The sequence below is a fragment of the Aedes aegypti genome, chromosome 1 (assembly GCF_002204515.2).
Source record: "Aedes aegypti strain LVP_AGWG chromosome 1, AaegL5.0 Primary Assembly, whole genome shotgun sequence".
Lineage (NCBI taxonomy): Eukaryota > Metazoa > Arthropoda > Insecta > Diptera > Culicidae > Aedes > Aedes aegypti.
This window is the reverse complement of record NC_035107.1, coordinates 144,093,213-144,115,670: the sequence shown is the minus strand read 5'-3', so window position 1 is coordinate 144,115,670 and position 22,458 is coordinate 144,093,213. Positions and strand designations below refer to the sequence as shown.

The 22,458-nt window shown below is 34.8% G+C and overlaps 1 protein-coding gene across 3 annotated transcripts in view; it reads left to right on the top strand.

Moving 5' to 3' along the window:
* The window catches only part of LOC5578143, a 148,725-nt gene that overhangs the window by 88,316 nt on the left and 37,951 nt on the right, over window positions 1–22,458 (top strand). For all 3 annotated transcript variants that reach the window (XM_021849524.1, XM_021849519.1, XM_001663663.2), the window contains exon 3: window positions 8,203–8,448. In XM_021849524.1, the coding sequence (XP_021705216.1) occupies window positions 8,203–8,448 (246 nt within the window). The remainder of the gene's footprint in view (window positions 1–8,202; window positions 8,449–22,458) is intronic.

Sequence of the window (22,458 nt, the reverse complement as noted above, 5' to 3'; positions counted from 1 at the left end):
CACCCTTGAAAATATATCTACCAAGAAAGATAAGTTGCTTTTATATATTTTATTTTTTAATACTAGTTCTCACTTCTTCTAAATAAGTACCCCAAGAATTGTCGAAAACTTTCTCTAGATATTCTGCTTCTTAAAATCCTGAGCAACACTGATTTTCCATTTCCTGATAATTTTCTTCTTTGTCATCCTTAAGTGTTGCCCACATATAATGCGACCATTTTGACTCAAGAGTATGTTTTATAAAGGGCCTATGAGTTTTTGCATACAATTTATTTGACATATTCTAGCTTAAAAACTGTTGGTTTAATTATACAAAAAAAAACCTTATTTTTAATATTAGTGAAAGATAGACTGCAACTTGATTATTGAAGAGATTTTTGGCTGACAGTCTTCAATCTTATATTAAACCAGTGTGTTTCTACAGTAAAATAGGGCTTATATTTATTTATTTAATTAACAGGAAATATATGTTCAGTACTTTTTAAATATTACTCAAAAGTTAGTCAAACTGATCGCATTATCTACGGAAAACACTTATTCCACTACATCGAAAACATGTGGAAAATTTAATACAATTCGGAAATTATCTAGTTCAGTGACTGACCGATTTGAAAAAAAATACTGTAATACCCTTGTGTGATTTTACCAAAGAAAAGAATGCAATGCATAAACATTATCAGTTTTAGGTTCCAAACAAAAACGTGGTTTAAAAAGTGCTAATGCACCAACAATGAGAAAGCTGATTACTTAAACTCAGTTTGCATAACATGCAGAGTAATGGATTGTTGGTTCACCAAAAATTTGGGTCAAATTTGACAAACTTCTTTGTCATCTCAGGGCTAACAAACATTTTTGTTGAATTCAACTCGGAATGTTTGTTATCTCTACAATCATAATAGATGTCACTTATTTTAACATGTTTGACTTTTTAACAGCCATTTTTGCTGAATCAACAATCAATTTTTCCTACTCCACAATTTGGTTTATTGGATCAGTAATGTTAGGCTAGGAATAGGTTGTATTAAAAGTTATATTCTTCTTAGTTGAGATTTTCTTATTAATAGACCCCGAAGTCTTTCATAAAAACATAATTTCCTCACGTTTACTGATAAATATACTGCGGACTTTGGACGAGATGTTTTTCAAACTTACATGTTTGATATATCGGGATGCTCAACGGTTGATAAATTTAACATCCAAAGTTTCAACAATTCTTTAGTTAGCGCAGCATTTAGCCAAATTTTACGACCTTCAAAGTACGTGAATTGTTGGAGATGCATTTCTTTTGTTTTCAATGATTACGAATAAAATCCGATAGAAGCTCAAAGCGTATGGCGGTTCCGGTCCTAAGCTGAAGCAATAATGTAAAGAGAGCAACGATCAAGAGAAAACGATGAATGCGAATAAGTCCTTATTATCAATAGGCAGCATCCATTTATTACGTAACGCTAACACTGGAAATTTTTGACTCCTCCCCTCCTCCGTAACGCTTTTTGTATGGAAAATTTCAAATTTTTGTATGAGCCGCAACGTTTGAGCCTACTCCCCCCTCCCCCTAGAGCGTTACATAATTTGTAGATGCCGCCATATCAAAATATTCGCCTTCAAGTTGAGAATGTTTCAAAATCTGTAACGCTGATTTTCGACCCACTGCTAATAGTAATCGCAACGTTTCCTACTGCAAGTTAATCCGCTGAAAGATCATTCTCGTTATTGGAAAACTTGAAAACGAAGAGTGATTGAACAATGTAATTGTAATGTATGTGAATCCAATAATAACTATAAGTGAAGAAATAGTTTTGAATGAATTTCCAAGCCAACCACAATGGATAAAGCACAGACAAACAGACGTAACACTCTAATTAATTTCATCACACAGCAGAATTGCGCCCAATTCTAATATTTGATAGTTGGCCGACGGACCACTCGTGGCGCTCACATTGCTTTTGTTCGTTTTTGACGTTTGCTCACTACCGCCACCTAGTTCGCGGTTGGCCAAAAGAAGTGTTTTTAGCATTGGGCTTAGATGTTCGCGTGACAATGTTTTAAATTGATAATTTCTATCTGTTACTTCTGTTTTTCTGTACATGAAGTGTACAATTTATGCAAATCTTTGAATATAATCAAATATTCTTTGGAACATTAAGTTTCTTTCGTCCCCCACAAGCGTCCCTCATTTTTAAGATTTTGAGCTAACTTAAGAACTCTAGTACACTCACAAGACGCGATGCGAGACTGGACACAACACTTATTGTTCTTACAATAAGTATTGTGTCCAGTCTCGCGTCGCGTCTTGTGATTGCTCCACAAGCGTATTTTGGAAAAACAGGTACAACATACTCTTTTTAACTAGTGATGTAATTTAATACCATTGCTGAAAACATTCGACATTTCTCACGACATTCGTTTCGCTTTCATGATCAGCAATCAATCGATTTGTTCACACTCATCAGCTGTGGAATACTGTGAAATGAATATCGTCTGACACAATGACATTTTCATAAATCATAAATTTTGCACACAATCCAGTAATTCGTTTTCGTTGAATTGTGGGCCTCGTGGCCGTGCGGTTAGCGGTGTCAGTCGTTTAGGCGTATTGTGTCACGGGATGTGGGTTCGATTCCCGGGTTCGATTCTGATCGGTGGAAACTTTTCGTCAAACGAAAAATTCATCACTAGGCTACTGGGTGTCCGTTGCCTTTTTTTTTTAATTTCTTAATTAGTATCATTCCAAACATTACATTCATTATTTCTTATATCTAGGTGTTCTGTGTTATTAGACAACACTATCATCCTAATTTGGTAACACAAATCTAAGATTTTATTAACATTTTGTTAACAACATATTACATTTCATTTGCCGTAGCAGTTCAGATTTTTTACAGGTGAGTTGATTTCACCTGCTTATAACAGAAAAAAAACGTTTTTAATATACTTAACCTAACTTAACCTAAACATATAACGCATTAATCGTGGCAATAGAAGATTGTAACGATTATTGTCTGAAATTATTAATTATTTTATTTGACACTTCTTCCAATGTTTCAACATTGGATATTCTATGTAACTCATTGGTACTATTCCAGGGAGGAAGCCTCAGAATCATTTTCAAAATTTTATTTTGAATTCTCTGCAGAGCTTTCTTCCTGGTATTATAACAGCTAGTCCATATTGGTACAGCATACAACATGGCTGGCCTGAAAATTTGTTTGAATATCAAAAGTTTGTTCTTATGACAAAGTTTTGATTTTCTATTAATAAGGGGATAGAGACATTTTACATATTTGTTACATTTGACTTGAATGCCCTCAATGTGATTTTTGAAAGTTAAATTCTTATCTAGCATGAGCCCTAGATACTTAACTTCATCTGACCAATTCATTGGAACCCCTCTCATCGTGACAACATGTCTACTTGAAGGTTTCAAATAAAGAGCTTTTGGTTTATGTGGGAATATTAGTTGAGTTTTGGAAGCATTAGGAGAAATCTTAAAGTATGAAAGTATGAAGAAAAAATATCCAAGCTTTTTTGCAATCTACTACAGATGACACGCAGGCTTCGTCCTTTGGCGGAGAGGCCTGTGTCATCCGCAAACAAAGATTTTTGACATCCCTGAGGTAACTCAGGTAAGTCAGATGTGAAAATATTGTATAATATTGGTCCCAAAATGCTGCCTTGAGGAACACCAGCTCTTACAGGAAGTCTTTTAGACCTGGAGTTCTGATAATTAACCTGAAGTGTACGATTTGACAGATAACTTTGAATTATTCTAACAATGTATGTTGGAAACTTAAAGTTTTTTAATTTTACGATCAAACCTCCATGCCAAACACTGTCGAATGCTTTTTCTATGTCTAGAAGAGCAAGACCAGTAGAGTAGCCTTCGGATTTGTTGGAACGGATCAAATTTGTTACACGTAAAAGTTGATGAATGGTCGAATGTCCATGGCGGAATCCGAACTGTTCATTGGCGAAAATTGAATTCTGTTCTGTTCAAAATAACCTTTTCAAAAAGTTTACTGATTGAGGAAAGCAAACTGATTGGACGATAGCTAGAAGCTTCTGCAGGATTTTTGTCTGGTTTTAAAATTGGAACAACCTTAGCATTTTTCCATTTGTCAGGAAAATATGCTAATTGAAAACATTTGTTAAATATATCAACTAGAAATGATAAGCTACTTTCTGGAAGTTTCTTGATGAGGATGTAGAAAATTCCATCATCGCCAGGAGCTTTCATATTTTTGAGTTTTTTAATAATAGTTCTCACTTCTTCCAAATCAGTCTCCCAGGCATTTTCGAAAACGTTCTCTTGATTGAGAATATTTTCGAACTCCTGAGTAACTTGATTTTCAATTGGACTAGTAAGTCCTAAATTAAAATTGTTGTCCGTTGCCTAATGTTAGTGATCGTTCAGTCTGTGCAACCTTCGGCTGAAGACGGTGTAAATTGTCTTATTAAACCTAGTCTAACTATGTGGGTAAACGTGGTTTACGGCTTAAGCGAAGATGAAGAAATCGGCCATAAGTCATTGAGAAATTCAGAACAATTGAATGAATGAAGTATTGCTGCAATCCGACATCAATCCGATAACTTCCAAAACAATACTGAAAACTATTACTTTTTGATACTGATATTAGTGCAACTTTTTTAGAAACACTTTTCATCATTGTTTCTTAGGTAGGAAAAGTAGGCCGTTATGTCATTCATACTCTTGATGAAAAGTAGGCTGATTTGCAACGGAATTGTAATAAAGACTTTCTCCAGGATTTTTTCGAAGGTTTCTCCAGGGATTCTACCAGATATTCTTCTAAAATAATCTCTACAGTGATTCATATAAGGATTTTTCCAGGAATTCCACTAGGGGTTTTATCTTAGATTCCATCAAGAAGAACTTTCAGTCGCAACAAGTTTCTCTCAGACCAGCTCAGATAGCGCTCCAGGAATACCGTACATTTAGCAATTCATCTAGGCATTCTGGAACTGCTACCACCAGAGTTTCACAAAGGTTTATTCTAAAGATTCCTCCAAGAAAATCTCTAGTGAGGAAGAGTTCCTGAAGGAATGCGTCCAGAGGTTCCTCCATAAATTGCTCCAGCAATATTTTTTATTAAGATTCCACCACAGATTCTTCCAGGGATATTTCAAATTTCTTCTGATATTCTTCCGAAGACTGCGCGAAGGATTCCATCAGAAAAAAAAATTACAGGGGTTTTTGCAGAGTTGTCACCAAGGATTTCTCCAGGAATTCCTTCAAGGATACTAACAGGGGTTTCTCCATGTGATTAAATTAAATTAAAAAATCTCTCTGTTACTTACTTTTGTTTTTGAACAACCCTCTGAAACTCTATGGAAAATTACTGCAATGAGTAATGAGTTCACTACAGGCAAAACTTCAAATTAGTTCGTCATTCAAATTTCTTCCAAATTGGATTACCAGAAACTGCGATATAGAGCCTCTAACTTAGGCATTTTGTATGGAAAACCAGCATTTGGTTATTAACTTTTGTCACTGACTGTAAATAAAGAAACATTTCAAAATAAATCTCTGGAGGAATTCTTGAAGGAATCCCTGGAGTAATTTATGAAGGAATCGTTGTAGATATTTCTGAAGGAATCTCATGACTTTTTTAAGGCTAAGTAGCCCGTCATTCGTCTTGGCAACAATGATGACTTTTCAGCTTGCATTTTAAAGTGATAAAACTCAGTCTTGGTAGTTTATGTTGACATGAAAATGTATCACTGTACGCGCTAACATGCATAAAGTATGCTGATACTTTTTCAGCTGTGTTAGTACAAAACCAACTGATTTTCTTTAATTCAAAATCGTGAGATGAATTAGTAACAATCATCAACGACGCGTACAAATTTCAATGACGGCCTACTTCGCCTTAATGCATTAGGTTAAGGTGAAGATGAATCGAAGCCAAACATCAAATTTTCAAGAGCACGGATCTGGAGAACCGAACACCCATTTGAGCTGAAAACTTAATCGATTGGTCACCACCAGCTAGTGATCAATCGATTAAGTTTTCAGCCTGAACGGATGTTCGGTTCTCCAGATTCGTGTTCTTGAAAATTTAAGGTTTGGCTTCGATTCATCTTCACCTTAAGGTGCAATAAGTCGTCATTTAAATTTGCATGGGTCGTTGATGATTGTCGATAATTTATCTCGCACTTCATTAATTTATGAAATTCAGTTGGTTTTGTACTGCATAGTTGAGAAAGTATCACACTTTTTGTACGTAAGCACATATTCAGATACTTTTCTGCATCAATATTACTTATGGGGACTTTGTTCTATTACTCTGAAACTACAAATCTAACATGACTGCCAGAAAAAATAACGGACTACTTAGCCTTAAAAGAAGTTTTTAAAGTGTTTGGTGGAATGAAATACTTGAGGAAAACCCTGAAGGTAGTCTGAATGACTTCTTGGAAGAATTTCAGAAAGTTTCCGCAATAAACGAAACTGAAATCCTTTGTGATATTTTGATATTTTTTAGTAGAGCTCCTCTAGGCTTTTATCCAGCTCTCCTTCGGGAATTTCAGTATTCTATTCTATCAATAATTCATCCAAGTGTTGTTCAGGAGCTGTACCAGAGTTTCTAACCAATTTTCCTGAAGAATACTGACAAAGCATGATTATTATACTGACATAATATGATTGACAATTTTACAAACTACAGGAGTTGAACTCAACAAAAAGTTTTGTTGATTCAACTTGGCAAAATTTCACTGCGTGTAAACATAACGTTCACAGATCTGCGCTTCAATTTCACTATATGTTTATCCAACAAAGATATATAATTTAACTTCAACCAACCGATTTTAGATGATTGCTATTCTAATACCAATGGAACCGATTTTCACTAAAACGAAAGCGGTGCCTAACGTTCAGTTCGTTTATTTTTGGTTCATTCAAACGCCCTTGGTCGTCATAAATTTGCTGCGTGTGAAAATGTTTCAACCATTTCCATTTAATTATTGTACTACCTACTATTAACCTAGCCGCCCCTTCATCGTCATCATTGTGCTTTTGGGTTCAATTCAATCTTTTCGCATTTCACCGGCTGCTAGGTACTGCTGCTGCAGTTGTTAAGTATGGCATAACTAGCGCCGCCAATTTCAGTTCAACGTCAACGTTTTTTTCTCATTCTACTTTACGCTTTAGAGCAGTGTTTCCCAAACTTGTTCAGCTTTTTGTCCTTCGAAGTCCAACAGCCCAATCTATAAACGTCATTTAATGAGCAACAATGCATATGGTTCAAAATATCGATTGCTCATTTCGTTACAATCTGAGCTCTAAGGGAAATGTGAGACATATCGCCTGTAGAAATACCTAATATTTCTCAAGAAATGGGCTTTTTCGCAAATTGTTTACCTAGCTGGCGTACGAGGAGTTCACCAATTTGAGTAAACCTAAACAAACACCCTCTTGTTTTAGCATATACTAGCGATTAGTTTATTGGAATTTTAACAAATGTGTGCCGATGGCGGCCTGGTTTCAGCGAGCATTGATCAGAAGTAAGCATAGAAAACTGATACGCCAGATTTAAGATTTAGCGCATTACATCGAGTTGGATACAATATATTTTCACAAATTTGACTCTAAGTAAATTTACCAAAATTTTGTAAAATTAGTGATTTTATTTTAAAAAACAACTTTAAAAACTCAAGCCACAAATGTATTATTTAAGCTCCCATATTTTTGGAAAGATTACAGATAAAGTCCTGATCTTTACATTATGCTTATCTTATACCAATAAATGCATTAGAATCTAGTTTTTTGCTCATTCGTAGATTATCGAAAATACACAAATCGTAGATTACCAGCATAACTATCCTGTTTAAAAGTGTAGATGAATTTTATCTAATAAATCAAATCATATGATTTATGGACCACTTATTTTGAATCTTGTTCTCCATTTCTTCCTTACTAGCCCCTTTCACTGACCTTTTTGATTGCTGATTTGATTACTTTGGGAATCACTGCTCTAGCTGTAGGGTAGGCCCTGAACGCTAATGAATTTCACTAGAAATTCACTTTTGTTTCGATTTTGTTGGCTGCAGTTTTGTGGGTCACCTCGCCCGTAAAATGGAAAATAAATAACAAAACCGACATGCACGAGTTCAAAAACCTTTCTGATTTTCGTTGAGATCGTTGTTGATGTTTTTTTTTTGTGCTGTCTCTTTCCTTTCCAGGTTGCATCGCAGGATGCAGAATTCGCTCCGCACGTAACGGCCACGTGCAAATCGGGCTCCATGAATATACGAATCCAGTTCACCGCCCCCTACAATGGAGTTGTTCACGCTAGAGACTACCGAACGCCAGCTTGCATGACGTTCGGAAATGGGTCAGCCGTGGTCGGGCTGAGCCTCAATCTGCTGGCCAAACAGGGCAACAGCGAATACTGTGGAATTCTAGTCAGTAACGTCAGCGGAGGAGAGGTAAGTCTATAATGATATTAAGACGTGGTTTACACTGGAACCTCAATTTACGAACTTGATTGGGGCTCCGTAACTTGAATCTGATTGTAAAACGAGGGAGTTGATTTCGTAAAGGAAAGTTTTGACTTCTGGCGTCTTATTTATTTCGTTTTCTAATGCATCTATTTTTAAAATGGATTTTAATGTGCTTATTATGGATTTTTATGGTTCTTATTTGGGGTGGTGGGTCGTTAGGCTTAATGAGTTCAAAAATGAGGATGGATATTTGTTGTCATAATTGATCATTTTAAGCCACATTTTTACAATTATCTTGATATAAGGGAAGGGTTTGAGGTAAAGCTTTTAACATTAAGAAAAACTAATAAAGTTATAATTTTACAATTTCTCATATTGTAAAATTAGAAATAGGTACCGTGCTGCTTTTATTCGTTCAAGATCCATGATCACCACGTCTTCTACATTATCCATTCATACAAGTTTCAATGTAATTATATAATTTGAAAAAAACTGCATGTATTTAGAGAAAGTTTTTATTTTTTATAAAATGACAGCAACTTTGATTCTAAAAACTATCCCTTTAAACAATGAGATCGTACAAAACCATAATTCCAACAATAACTATGAACGTATATCTCCAAAGAATAGCAGCAAATTTACATAAGAAGAAAAAAATATAAAGAATGTAAGAGTAACTAAAATTTCTATAAAGCACTAGGACAGCAAAAATTAAAAGAATCGGCTTTTTAAAAGCTTAGCTTTGATAAGCTTAGTATAGGCTGACTACACATATGAATGGTTGCTATTTGTTGAACAAATACATAGTCGCAATATTCCTACCGCTGTCAGAACGAAAGCATGTGTTATCATATTTTACTCGTATGAAAAGAAAAAACAAGAACTCGATTGGCTGGACCATCATAGAACACTCTTATTCTTATGCCGACACTTAAATTTCAAAAATAAAGAGAAAATGAAAGGAGTGCTTTGAAAAAATCGAAAGCATAAATAATTTATGAATAAGAGTATGCCGACACCCACAGTGACGAACCATTTCACTCAAAGCATACAGACTAACTAAGAAAATCATTCTGGAGACGCTGCAAAAATAACACTTATGGTTTTCACGCAAAAAATCGCTCTGATGATACGACACAAAAAACGTGAATACTTTGGCTTTGACGAAGCACAGCCCGGCAAAATGCGCGCAAACCAAAAGAACGAAAAAAAAACAAACAAGGCACGAAACCGACTCATTTGCTCGGCCACGTCAAAGAGCTCCAAAAGAACAGGCTTATCAAAAGAATAAAAAGTCACTGGATCTAATTATGACAGGTATAAATATAATTATTGTTACAACACGTTAAATCGATAGCCCTCCCGATTTCAACAGAAAATATATATCTCGGATGGAATAATTAAGGAAAAAATAAGGTTTTTTGGACAGGTGCGCCACGATGAAAAACAATTTCTTTTAAAATTGATGTATGTGTTCTTAACTATTTAATGTGTGAATAAGTGATCTATAACTATTTCCCAACCTTACATGGTCGGGGGTCCGCGGACCCTATGTTAAGAAACGTAGTTATAGATCAGCGGTTTTCATATCGTGCTCCGCGGAGCATTTGGTGCTCCGCGACAGGTTTGAAAGATTGTACCAATGGCTTGAAATATCTCAAAATTTTGCTTTTGAATATGCTTTAAATTATAACATACTAAGATGTATAGATTTTCAAAAGTTTAAATTTAGAAAAACAAAACAACCAATCACGCTGAAAATGTGATCGGTTAGTACAGGGGTTTTCTGCCTTTTTGGCTCGCGTAGTAACTCGCTAATAGCGACCAATCACTCGAATTTTCAGACTTTCAGACTTCATTTTTCCGGGAACGTTCAGAATTTGGACTAAGATTTTGAGTTACAAATATTCTGACGGTGAACATTTCCCCGTACATTTTGTATGGCACAGTTTTAGCGGCAAAATTAGATTTTCTTGAATTTAATATGGACTCTTAAAGTTGAAGTTCAATTTTCCACTACAGAATACTTTGAAACTTTCAAGATATGAAAGTTTTGTTGGGGTACTTATACTCGTCGAAAAAATAAACTGAGGTTTTTGCAATTTCGATAATAATCGAAACCGTTATACTGTGACACAAAATTATGAATATTTCAAGAGATTCAAAAAAGTAGAAACATAAAGCTCCGTCCTAATTTTAGTACAATAACAAATGATGAATATTTTCGAGGGTGCTGAATTGTTGTTCAATCAACATTTAAACACATAAATAATTGCTTGAAAAAGATATATTTCGTTAAATTGTTCGAAATGAGGGATTCCACGGAGGCATGCAAGTCGATTCTGATCGACCATTTCAAAAATATCTGAAACTTTGCACAGTTTTTCAGTTCCATCTAAATCGTCATTTTCCGATATCAAATCTTCAAGTTGAGTCACGACTAACTTTTCAAAAGGGTGTATGTGAAAATGGTTCAAAAATATTCAAAAAGCTGCACAGCAAAAACGGTTCGTTCGATTGTTAGACAACTAAAGAAACAAAGTTAGACAACTAAATAAAGATTCAAAAAAAAAATACACACAGTAAAAAAAAATTTTTTTTGCATTAAAAAACATCATTTTTGTCACAAAAACTCAAATATCTCAAAACCCTATCGGAATACCAACGTAATTTTTTGAGGGAAAACGGTCCATTATATTAGCTATCTACCATAAAAATTTGGTGATGGTAAGCCAATAAACAAAAAAGTTATGACATTTCAAATATTTCACAAATTTGACACTTAGTGAAATTTTTTTTTTTTCATTGTTAATTTTTTTTAGGACCGCAGTTTGTTGCTGAATTTTTTGTTAAGGGTACCACATGAGGTTAACAAGTTGTTTTCATGATATTTTATTTAATTATTCATAACTATTATAGCATCTATTAGAAAGTTAGACGCGATCCAGTGTTGTGATCTAAAGTCTTGATAGTGTCATATTTTTTATTGTACGTAACTGAAGAAAAATTCTCTCAATAGTGTTGAAACCTTTTGATAAAAGAAACCTATAAGAAATCTAATATTGAAGACAAAAGCTACAAAAAAAGTTTTCTATACAGGTATACGACTAGTTTACCTGCAAAAAGTTTACCTCGTAGAGAACAAGGCGGGTCTATACCCAGGTGATCTAGTATACGTAAAGCAGGTCGGTTTTCTCGGCGCTGGTTTTCTCCACAAAGTTAAAATCTGATTACACCTGGGTATAGACCCGCCTTGGTAGAGAATAAACATGATAGGTACATACCATGAACATACTCACGAAAAAGCTAAAAATATACTACCACTATGGTTATAAAAGATTTAATTGTAAAATTTTTCTTCAGTCAAGCAAACGACACCAAACTAGTCAGTAAAAACTTAAAAGTGATTTTGTTTATTAAAATCTAACGAGCAACATGAGTAGTCGCTTTCTCAACTGTTGCAGGCCGTTTGCAGAAAAAAAGTGTTCGAAAGAGCTACGAAATCTCACCGAAAGCACCATAGATAAACTGAAAGCGGCTGGTTATGCTCCAATGTCTACATTGAATACAAATTTACGCATTTGTACGTCCTGCCGTTTAAACGTTGACAAACGGGCAGTCTGTACAACAACAACTGAGGAATTACTAGATGCACCGACAACAACTGAGGAGTTACCAGAAGTACCAAGTGCAGATAGTCTTGCCACGGTACCATCAGCGACATCTGTTTCAACAAATCAATCAGAAGATGAGTGCATCCAGAAGGTCAACATCGAACGCTTCAACGAAGGGATAGCTGGAATAAAAGTGACTCCGATTAAATGGACGAAGATGGGTTACGTCAATTATCCCGAGAAAAAATACCGTGAAATCAACGAAGCTGTACGAAGAAACCTCTTCAAATTAGGACCTGAGGATGTGGAAAATACAGACTACGATGAGGTAATTATGAATATGAAGGAAAGGTTCTCGAATCTAGCCACGACAAGGAAAGAAAAATTATTGATTTTGTCGATGCTGCCAAGCTCGTGGTCTATTCAAGACGCCATTGATGAGTTCAAAACCAATAGAAATACAGCAAAAGAGGCAAAACCATTCAAAAATAACTGTCTTGCAACCAAAAATGCTAGGTCGAGTACTTCATTAACAGATGAGACAAAAGAAAAAATAATTCAATATTTTGAAGACGATGAAGTAAGTAGAGCTATGCCTGGCCAAAAAGATTATGTATCTGTAAAAAAAGATGGAAAGCGTCAAGCAATCCAAAAACGATTAAAAATGACTACTTTGAAAGAAGCGTATACACGCCTCAAGGAAATTAACGAAAATATTAAGGTAGGTTTTTCCTCATTTGCAAGCCTTCGTCCAAGGCAATGCAAGCTTCTATCCAATTCAGGAACACATAATGTTTGTGTGTGCACAACACACGAAAATATTAACCTAATCTTACATAGTTTGAAAAGAATCAATTTATCAAAGGATATTAAAATGTTAACTGGTAGTCTTTTGTGTGAAAATACAACATCAAATTGCTATCTACGATCTTGTTCGGATTGTCCAGATTCTTCATCATTGGAAAATACTTTATTCGCTGAGTTTGAAGAAAATTATATTGATCAGTTATCATTTGAGCAATGGGTGACCACGGATAGGTGTGACCTAGAAACTATTGTAAAACCTGTAGATGAGTTTGTGTCATTTTTTTGCTTGAAATTAGAAAGTTTAATTCCTCACGACTTTAGTAAAACAGAGCAATCCCGCTTTTTAAAAAATACGAATTACAATTCATCCATTCGTTATTTATTTCAATGGAAGTACGCAAATTGAATATTTTTGAACCATTTTCACATACACCCTTTTGAAAAGTTAGTCGTGACTCAACTTGAAGATTTGATATCGGAAAATGACGATTTAGATGGAACTGGAAAACTGTGCAAAGTTTCAGCTCAATAGAAAATAATGTATGTAAAAATTTACCAAATTTTGGTGCTGTTGCTTGGAATCACTCAAATAACAAAAATAAGTTGAAAAATTTTCCAACCAAAGCAAATCTGCCGTTTTCAAGCGATTATTTTTTTAAATATTTGATGAAAACCCGGATACAGTTTCATATAGATGCCTAATTTCAAAGTTTAAACTTGAAATAAAAAAATGCTCAATAAAATAAATAAATTTTTGGAAAAGAAATAAGATTGAAAAATAAAATTAAAACTAATGAAAGATTGACCAACTTAAAACATACTTCACGATTCCTAGGAATTGTAGGGTCGATTTAGGCGTGTAAAAATCCATATTTCAAGCGTAGTGATGATGAAAACGGAGCACCTGTTTTCAACAACTGCAACAATTTTCTTTCAATAAGTGCTCCGCGAGCCAAAAAGGCAGAAACCCCCTGTTATAGATGAATGTTTGATTTTGTTTTTCTACTAAAAACATGTTTGGAAATTTGGTTTTTGCCAGCTTTTCAGAAAACTGGACCTCTGCATACCGATGTGCTTGGTCATCCAAAAACTCCATGAAATATAGGCCCAAGGATATATCAACGTGATACAGTGGTATATTGAAAGTATTCAACAATGGTATGAAACCTTAATCATTCACATAAGTAAATGGAGGCTTTGAAATCTACAAATGTAAGTATCGTAATTCGGGGTGTAGTTGATCAGTTGAGTGAAGCTGATCATTCTAGTACCCAGTATTCTAGTCTTTTAACAGAGCTATAATTCGATTTGAATTATCAAAATTTCGGTGTTATTGCATTGTCTGACAGCTGCTTTTGATTGTACTAGATTTGAATTGACATTGGAAATAATTATACCATGAAAAAAATCAGGATTTTTGAAGATATTTGACGAACTGCTGAAGGGTTCTTCCTACAAACAATCGACTATTACCAAGGCTTTTACAATACACAATTGAAATAAACTATCTCATCTACTCCACATTTGTTTTTGAACCCATTTTAGAACTTGCATTGAGGATAAAAATTTATTTCCACCGGAAAAAATGTTCTTTTCGTGAACAGGTTGCCAATTTCAAAGAAAATTGCCTATATTTAGGCGTTTAATGTGATTTATTCTGTAATTCACAAACTTCATACCCAATGACCCCAAATTTAGTATACATCATGTCTCTTTTTTTTTTTTTTGGAAACCTATCTAATTTATTGATCAAATTCACCCCGGAATCAAAAACTTTACTTTTTGATTTCAAAAATTATGTTTGTTAATATTATATCATTTTGTCAAAATTTCGTTCACATAATTCGATAAACATCCAACCAGTACTGGTTTAAAAAAAAATATTTGGATTTAAATACATGCAACCCACAAGATCGCAGATGAAGAGCATCGCTTAACAGTGATCAACTTCATCCCATTTTACGGTAGTTGTTAATTGATCGTTTCAAACTGTGGCATGTTGTCTTAGTCCTTCGTATTTGTACGGATTTTTGGACGGATTTGTACAAATGTATACCTTTAATTCCATCATAACATATCACACCTTAGGTTTGCGAAGACAAAGACTCGCAAACGGTCGTAACCATCAAAGATCTACGAAAAACTGAGGACTACGAAGTGCCACTTAAGTCCGCAAAGATCTGCGAAAGTCATCATAATCTATGAATGTCAATGTGGATTGTTAAAGTTCTGCGGTGATTTGTGAAGACCCATGAAGGTTCATGATGGTATACACAATTCTGTGAAGGTCCCAGAGGACCAAGAAGACCATTTTTTCCATCAAATACTTTCCAGATTTCATTAAGTTTACGCACAAAAATACCTGGATAGGACAGTCTAAGAATTTCCCTATCAATGATTCAACACGAAGGGACATCGTTTCCACAGAATTTCTACATCCAGATGTAGATGTTCTTGGATAAATTGCCATGAGTATTCCTGAAAGTATTTCTTGACAAATTACTGGAATATGCGTGAAGAACTCATGAACGAGAACAGCTTTCCCGGGAAGCTCACGAGACTGCTAAGAGCGACGATGGAAGGTGTGCAAAATTGTGTGAAGGTTTCAGGCGAACATTCCCGCCGGGGACTGTACTTTCCATGTACTTTCGTGCCTGTTGTTCAATATTGCGCTAGAAGGTGTTATGCTGAGAGCCGGGCTCAACAGCCGGGGTACGATTTTTAGGAGATCCAGTCAATTTGTTTGCTTCGCGGATGATATGGAAATTGTCGGCTGAACATTTGAAAAGGTGGCAGAACTGTACACCCGCCTAAATCGCGATGCAGCAAAGGTTGGACTGATGGTGAATGCGTCCAAGACAAAGTACATGTTAGCTGGTGAGGCTGAGCGCGACAGGGCTCGCCTAGGTAGCAGTGTTACGATAGACGGGGATACGTTCGAGGTGGTCGACGAGTTCGTCTACCTTGGATCCTTGCTGACGGCTGACAATAACGTTAGCCGTGAAATGCGGAGGTGCATCATCAGTGGAAGTCGTGCCTACTATGACCTCCACAAGAAGCTGCGGTCAAAAAAGATTCACACCCGCACCAAATGTATCATATACAAAACGCTCATAAGGCCGGTAGTCCTCTACTGGCATGAAACGTGGACAATGCTCGAGGAAAACCTGTAAGCACTTGTAGTCTTCGAACGTCGGGTGGTTAGGACGATCTTTGGTGGTGTGCCGGAAAACGGTGTGTGGCGGTGAAGGATGAACCACGAGCTCGCCCAACTCTACTGCGAACCCAGTATCCAGAAGGTGCCCAAAGCTGGAAGGATACGATGGGCAGGGCATGTCGCAAGAATGCTGGACAACAACCCTGCAAAGATGGTGTTCGCGTCGGATCCGGTTGGTACAAGAAGGCGTGGAGTGCAACGAGCTAGGTGGGCGGATCAAGTGCGTATCGATTTGGCGAGCGCAAGCCAAATTGTGTCAACTAGTTTTAAAAATATCTTTCAATGACAAGCACAACAAAAATTTCTTAGTACATTTTTAATGCTTCTTTTCCATATGAGACTGACTTGCGATTCACGACATTCCAGAATTTACAGTCGACTCTCCATAACCTAATATTCTGTTTCTCTAAATCGATGGATTTTAAAATTTTCTTACATCGTGCTCTCGAGAAATCGATATTTCCATAACTCGATGCCTCCACTAGTTAAAGTCACGTTTTAAGTAAATTTCTCTCCATAACTCGATATCCATTTAAAATTCCTTCGTATTTGGAGAAACATGGACTACTTTTTGTTTGACTAAGTGAATAATGACTGCTACCTGTAATGAAAGTGGGAAAACAATAAGAAAACATTAGAGAATAAAAAATATTGACTGTCAGTAAAAAAAGCATTATTATTCGAGCACTTTGAAACTATTTTTGAACTAATATTTTTTTTATAATACAGCAATAGCTTTCTCAAAGAAGTGTTCATAACAGTATTGAAATACAGATTCTTTTTCCTTTGTTTTTTGGATGTCGGTATGTCTATAACTCGATAATTCTATAAGTCGATATAATCTCATAATTCCTTGAATATCGAGTTAAGAGTCAACTGTACTAGTTTCTTCTAGGAAGCTCAGTTATGCTTTCTCGGAAATCTTTATTTCATAACTCTGCGAAGAATCCAAATAAAAGAAAAATATTCTGATTCAAACTGATTCTGTCAAAAGTGGTCTAGAAAGGATAAAAAATTTGATCAAATATTAAATCGCAAATGAAGGTGATCTAACTAATGACCTTGAAGCTTTTTCAGTCTTCTGTTAATGACCGGCATGAAAACAGTCACTTCCCATTTGCTGTCTAGGGATGGTACATAAATTATGTCACGCTAAATTTCAACATTTTTGACCCCCCCTCCTTTGTCACGTTTGTTGTAGTCTTTTTTAAAAAAAATTTAGTCTTTTTAAAAAAAATAAGGTTTGTCATGCTTGGCTTGACGCCCTCCCCTCTTTGGAGCGTGATATGATTTGTGCACGATCCCCTAGGGTTATACTTATATAGGGAACTTTTTGCTGTCAGCATTTCATTATCGATTTTTTTTTTTTCCAAATTGATAACAATCCTGAATGGCATGATAAATTGAAAGCCTTTTGAAGGGGATCCGGAAAAAATATGTTTAAGATTTTGTAACTGTAAGTTTCAAAAATAATCAGCCGGCGAGAATTTTCCCATACAATTTGTATGTTATAATTTTGACACCATATTTTGGCTTGCTTTGAATTTAATGTGGAAAATAACCCATGAAGTAGGAAACATCCATCCTTTCCGAACAGAGTATTTCCATACCTTCTGGGATTGAATGTTTTGTCGGGATATTTATGCTTGTTGGAAGGAAAATCTGAGGTACAATCAACTTCGACAATAATTTAAGTTTTGTGCATAAAAGAATTCGTTTAGAAGTTTGTAAATGTCGCAGAAAAACGTAACGCATAACTCAACCATTTTTCAAATCATAGTAAATGGGCAAACATTCACAAATCCCTAAATAATAGCACTAAACCGACTTGTCAGTTCAAATCTGTAGCATGATTGTGTGCACACATGTGAATGCAAAAGATATAATAGAAAAAAACTGGTCCCTTGTATTAATTGGGTGAATGAATCTAGCGCACGCTAATCGAGACCAGATTGCACGAACAGGAAAATCAACGTTTCTGGCACATTTCCTACTCTTAGCTTGAGTGCACGACGGCTCACAGCTGCCTTTTGCCTCATGCTTTCGATACTAAGGTACCAATTAAGGATGTAAGCTGTTGATTCGTATGATTAGTTAAACTTTTGGGAGTTAGATCGTTACTTTCTATCAAATATTAAATATAGTTTCGGATCCGGTCGATTTGAAATCTCCACATTGCACTGATCTATATTGGATATAGAGATATCAACAAATTTTCATACGATTTCTTCTTCTGGCCAGTAATGGATAATTATTAGCCAAATATTCAAAATAGTGGCAGGAACGAGAATGCAGCATAAGTCGAACTGGCAGTGAATGCATTGAAGGCAAAGCACAATGCTAGTGAAGTACCTACATGAGTGTAGAATATTCATACAAAACATGTTACGAGGGGAAATAAATATATGAATGCACCCTTATTACAATCAGGAACTTAAGTTTCTAAGGTACAAAGCACCCAATTAACTTTCACCTACACACTTAGAATCTATCACAGATTTCTGTGAAATTTCACCGAATTCTCAACAGCAGATTTTTCGGTGAACCGTTCGGTGATTTTTTACTTCACCGAACGATCTGTAAACCATGAAAAAGTTCATCTGTCAAAAGCACCTAATAGTCCGGTGATTTTGTACAAATATTCTGTGGAAATTCCACAAATTTACGGTTATGTATTTGTTATTCAATTGGCATTTCACCGATTGATTCGGTGTATTCTACAGAAGTTTTGTGAAATGGGAAAATGTTTCTATTCGGATTTTTCGTAATATGATATTATCTCAATCATCACGAAGCAGCGCCTACATAACTCTAACTATACATAATGAATAACGCAACCGAAGTTAGACAACCCGGTGCCAAACACCGCGAATTTAACGGTGTTGCAAATTAAAAAAAAAATAGATTGCATTTTTACACTCCTTGTTTTTATTCAGACAGAGAACCCTCAGACCCTCATAAAAATATCAATCACATTCACTTTCTTTGGAAGTCCAAACTATTTTCCATTTTGAAAAGACACTCTGATTTTTACTTTATTTAGCTTTCTTTGCTTAAAAAGCATCAATTTTGACTCAAGCAGCGGTTGTTAATCTGGCAGACAAATGATTTCACAGATTTTTAGTGAAAGCAGAAACAATTTCTATCTTCACCGAAAGATATGTTCAAGCTTAACAGAATTCTGTCATTTTTCCGCATTTACAGCATTTTCGGTGAATTTTTGACAGTTCGATTGAAAACATTTGTGTTTCACAGATAAATCCGTAAAAGCATATTTCACAGTTCAGAATCTGTGGTTTATTTTACCGAATTCTGTGTTCTATTCTAAGTGTGTATATAAATTTATGCTCAGAGTCAAGGAAATTTCCATTACGAAAAGATCCTGGACCGACCGAGAATCGAACCCAGACAGCTTCAGCATGGCTTTAGCTTGCGGACTCTAACCACCCGGCTAAGGAAGGCCCCAACACTGATTTATATTATCTTGTTTTAAGTGAAAAAAGTTTGGAAATATGAATAAGGTACCGTGGGGTAAGTGGATACAGAAAAATCAATAGTCAACTTCATTATTATGTACAGCTTACGTAAATAATGTAATCCAAACTTTTTTCTGTGGATAACAAATGAGGGACTAATATACTTCAAATCGTCATTTATTAAGATTTTTCTGATTTTTATTTATTGAGTATGAGGGACTTGAAAATTTGCGCCAAATAATCCACTTACTCCACCATGGTGGGGTAAGTGGATCACCACTAAAAAAAATCTATTCTCAAAACGTATATGAAGTAATTATGTATACTAAGAATGATATTGCTCTTATTCTTATTATTAGTGCTAGATATATCATGTTTTGATACTTCAAAAATTAAAAAGTGTCTTCATTTTATTATTGAAAATAGTATTACATTAGTTCACACAAGTTCATACTTACTCGAACAAAAAAAAAAAACATTGTAGCTAGAATTATTTGGATAAAATTCTTCTATATATTTACAAAAGTTAAACTGAAAAATTGTAGAACTATTCCTAACGAAGTTTTTAAAAAACACTGGTAGTTTAAAAATATTAGTTACATCTATTTTTGTGTAACAAACTGAAATCTTCTTATTCTATTTATGAATGTATTTCTATCATCTGTCTAGAACAATTTAGATGGTCAAAAAAGGTAAGATAATAAGTTTTCAATTGGAAAAGTTGTATATTTTGCTCTTTTGCAACTCTGCTTAAATAAACCACGAAAAGTTTTGTTTGAGTTTTGCAATATTCGTTCTTTTATATTTTCTTGTACCAGAAATATTAAAATAAATTGTAGGTGTATTAATTCAAATTTTCTATAGTCAATTTGACAAATTTAAGCTAGTAATGAGCAAAAGTAAAAACAAATCAATATTTGCGAGTATTTAAACTTATTCAAATTATCGTAAGCAGTCTGCCAATAAATGATGATAATACTTGATCCACTTACCCCACCCCATTAAAAAGTGGGGGTAAGTGTACCATGTCCAAAATATCTGTATTTATATATAAAAATCACATATTTTTCATTGTGATTTATTCAATTAGAACTGAAATGTTCACCATGCGTTGAAAAACTAGTAGAATTTGATTTAAGGCAAAGATACAATGGATTTTTGATTGACGCAAAACAATTTTGAAATTAATTCATATTTGCAGCCAACAAGTTTGCTTGTGTTAGTGTACGTATAGTACCAGTTTTACATTAGTATCAGTGTGGACGTAAGAACATAGCCTAAAACGATGCAATGGTGCGAAAACATTCAACATATTCAAGTATTTATGCTCAATATGGACAAATGATCCACTTACCCCACTGATACACTTCCCCCACTGTACCTTACGTATTTTGATAGTTTATTTGGATGGAATATTTTAGTACCAAATTTGCCACTCTTAGAGGGTAGCCTCCCATACCGGACACAATACAGAACTGTCTCGAAGTCGAAGACTAGTGAATTGTTGTCAATACAAAGCATTTTAAATAAGGTACCGTGAATGAAGTGTAGCAGTGGGGTAAGTGGATCATTTGTCCGTAATAAGCATAAATACTTGAATATTTCGAATGTTTTCACACCTTTGCTTCATTTTAGGTAATATTGTCACGTACACACTGATACTACTGCAAAACTGATACTACACGTGCACTAACACAAGCAAACTTGTTGACTTCAAAAATCCATTCATTTTAAAGTTGTTTTCTGTCGACAAAAAGATCATTGTATCTCTGCCTAAAATCGAATACCATTAGTTTTTTTTTTCAACATATGGTGAACATTCCAGTTCTAATTGTATAAATCACAATAAATATATTGGTCATGGTACACTTACCCGCACTTTTTAATGCGATGGGGTAAGTGGATCAAGTATTGTTATCAAATATTGGCAGACTACTTACGCGGATTTTAATAAGTTTTAGTGTCATCAAGCGTTGTTTTCCTTTTACATTTTTCATTCCTAGCTTGAATTTTCCAAATTGACCTGAGAAAATTTTAATTAATCCACCTAAAAGTGTTGTCAGTCTTTCTAGTATAAAAAAAAAATTGAATAATTCAAACAAATTTTTTCGTGGTTTATCTAAGCTGAAATGGAAAGATGCAAAATATAAAAATTCTCCAACTGAAAGCAATGTGGTGCAATCGTACGTTATTTGACCATATTGATTATTTTGGACAAACGATAAAAATATTAACATACTAGTGGTCCCGGCAAACTTCGTCTTGCCATCAAGTAGGCTGTTGAAAACCGTTATGAATCGTCCCATACAAAATGACAGTTCCGTTCATTCGTGTTTTTCCTGCTTTCCCGGTGATTACCTGGAACTTTTATACACACAAACACGTCGGAGCCCTTGACGAACAAAATGGAGAAAGAATCATCGAAATCCGTTGCCCCGTTCGTGAGCCATTTCGTGACATACAAACACCATTCCATTTTTATTTATATAGATATAACAATATGCCAATAAAATAAAAAGATTTCAGTATGTTAAATAAAAGTAAATGTAATTAATATTGTTCAACTACGAGTGTCTTTCGAAAACATCGTTAGGAATAATCGTCAATCCTTCCGTATAACTCAGGTGTATAAAATGGATGAATTTTCTCCAAAAGATTCTGGTTACAGTGTTTGTTTTTGTTCGAATAAGTATAAACTAACGTACAAATATTTATCATAATATTTTAGTAAAATTAAGATTATTTTAATTTTAAAGCCATCAAAATGTATAGCATAGCACTTATAACAAGAATGACAGTAATATCATTTTTACTATAAATGATTACATCACATTTGTATTGAGAATAGAGTTTTTTTTATAGGTGATCCACTTACCCCACC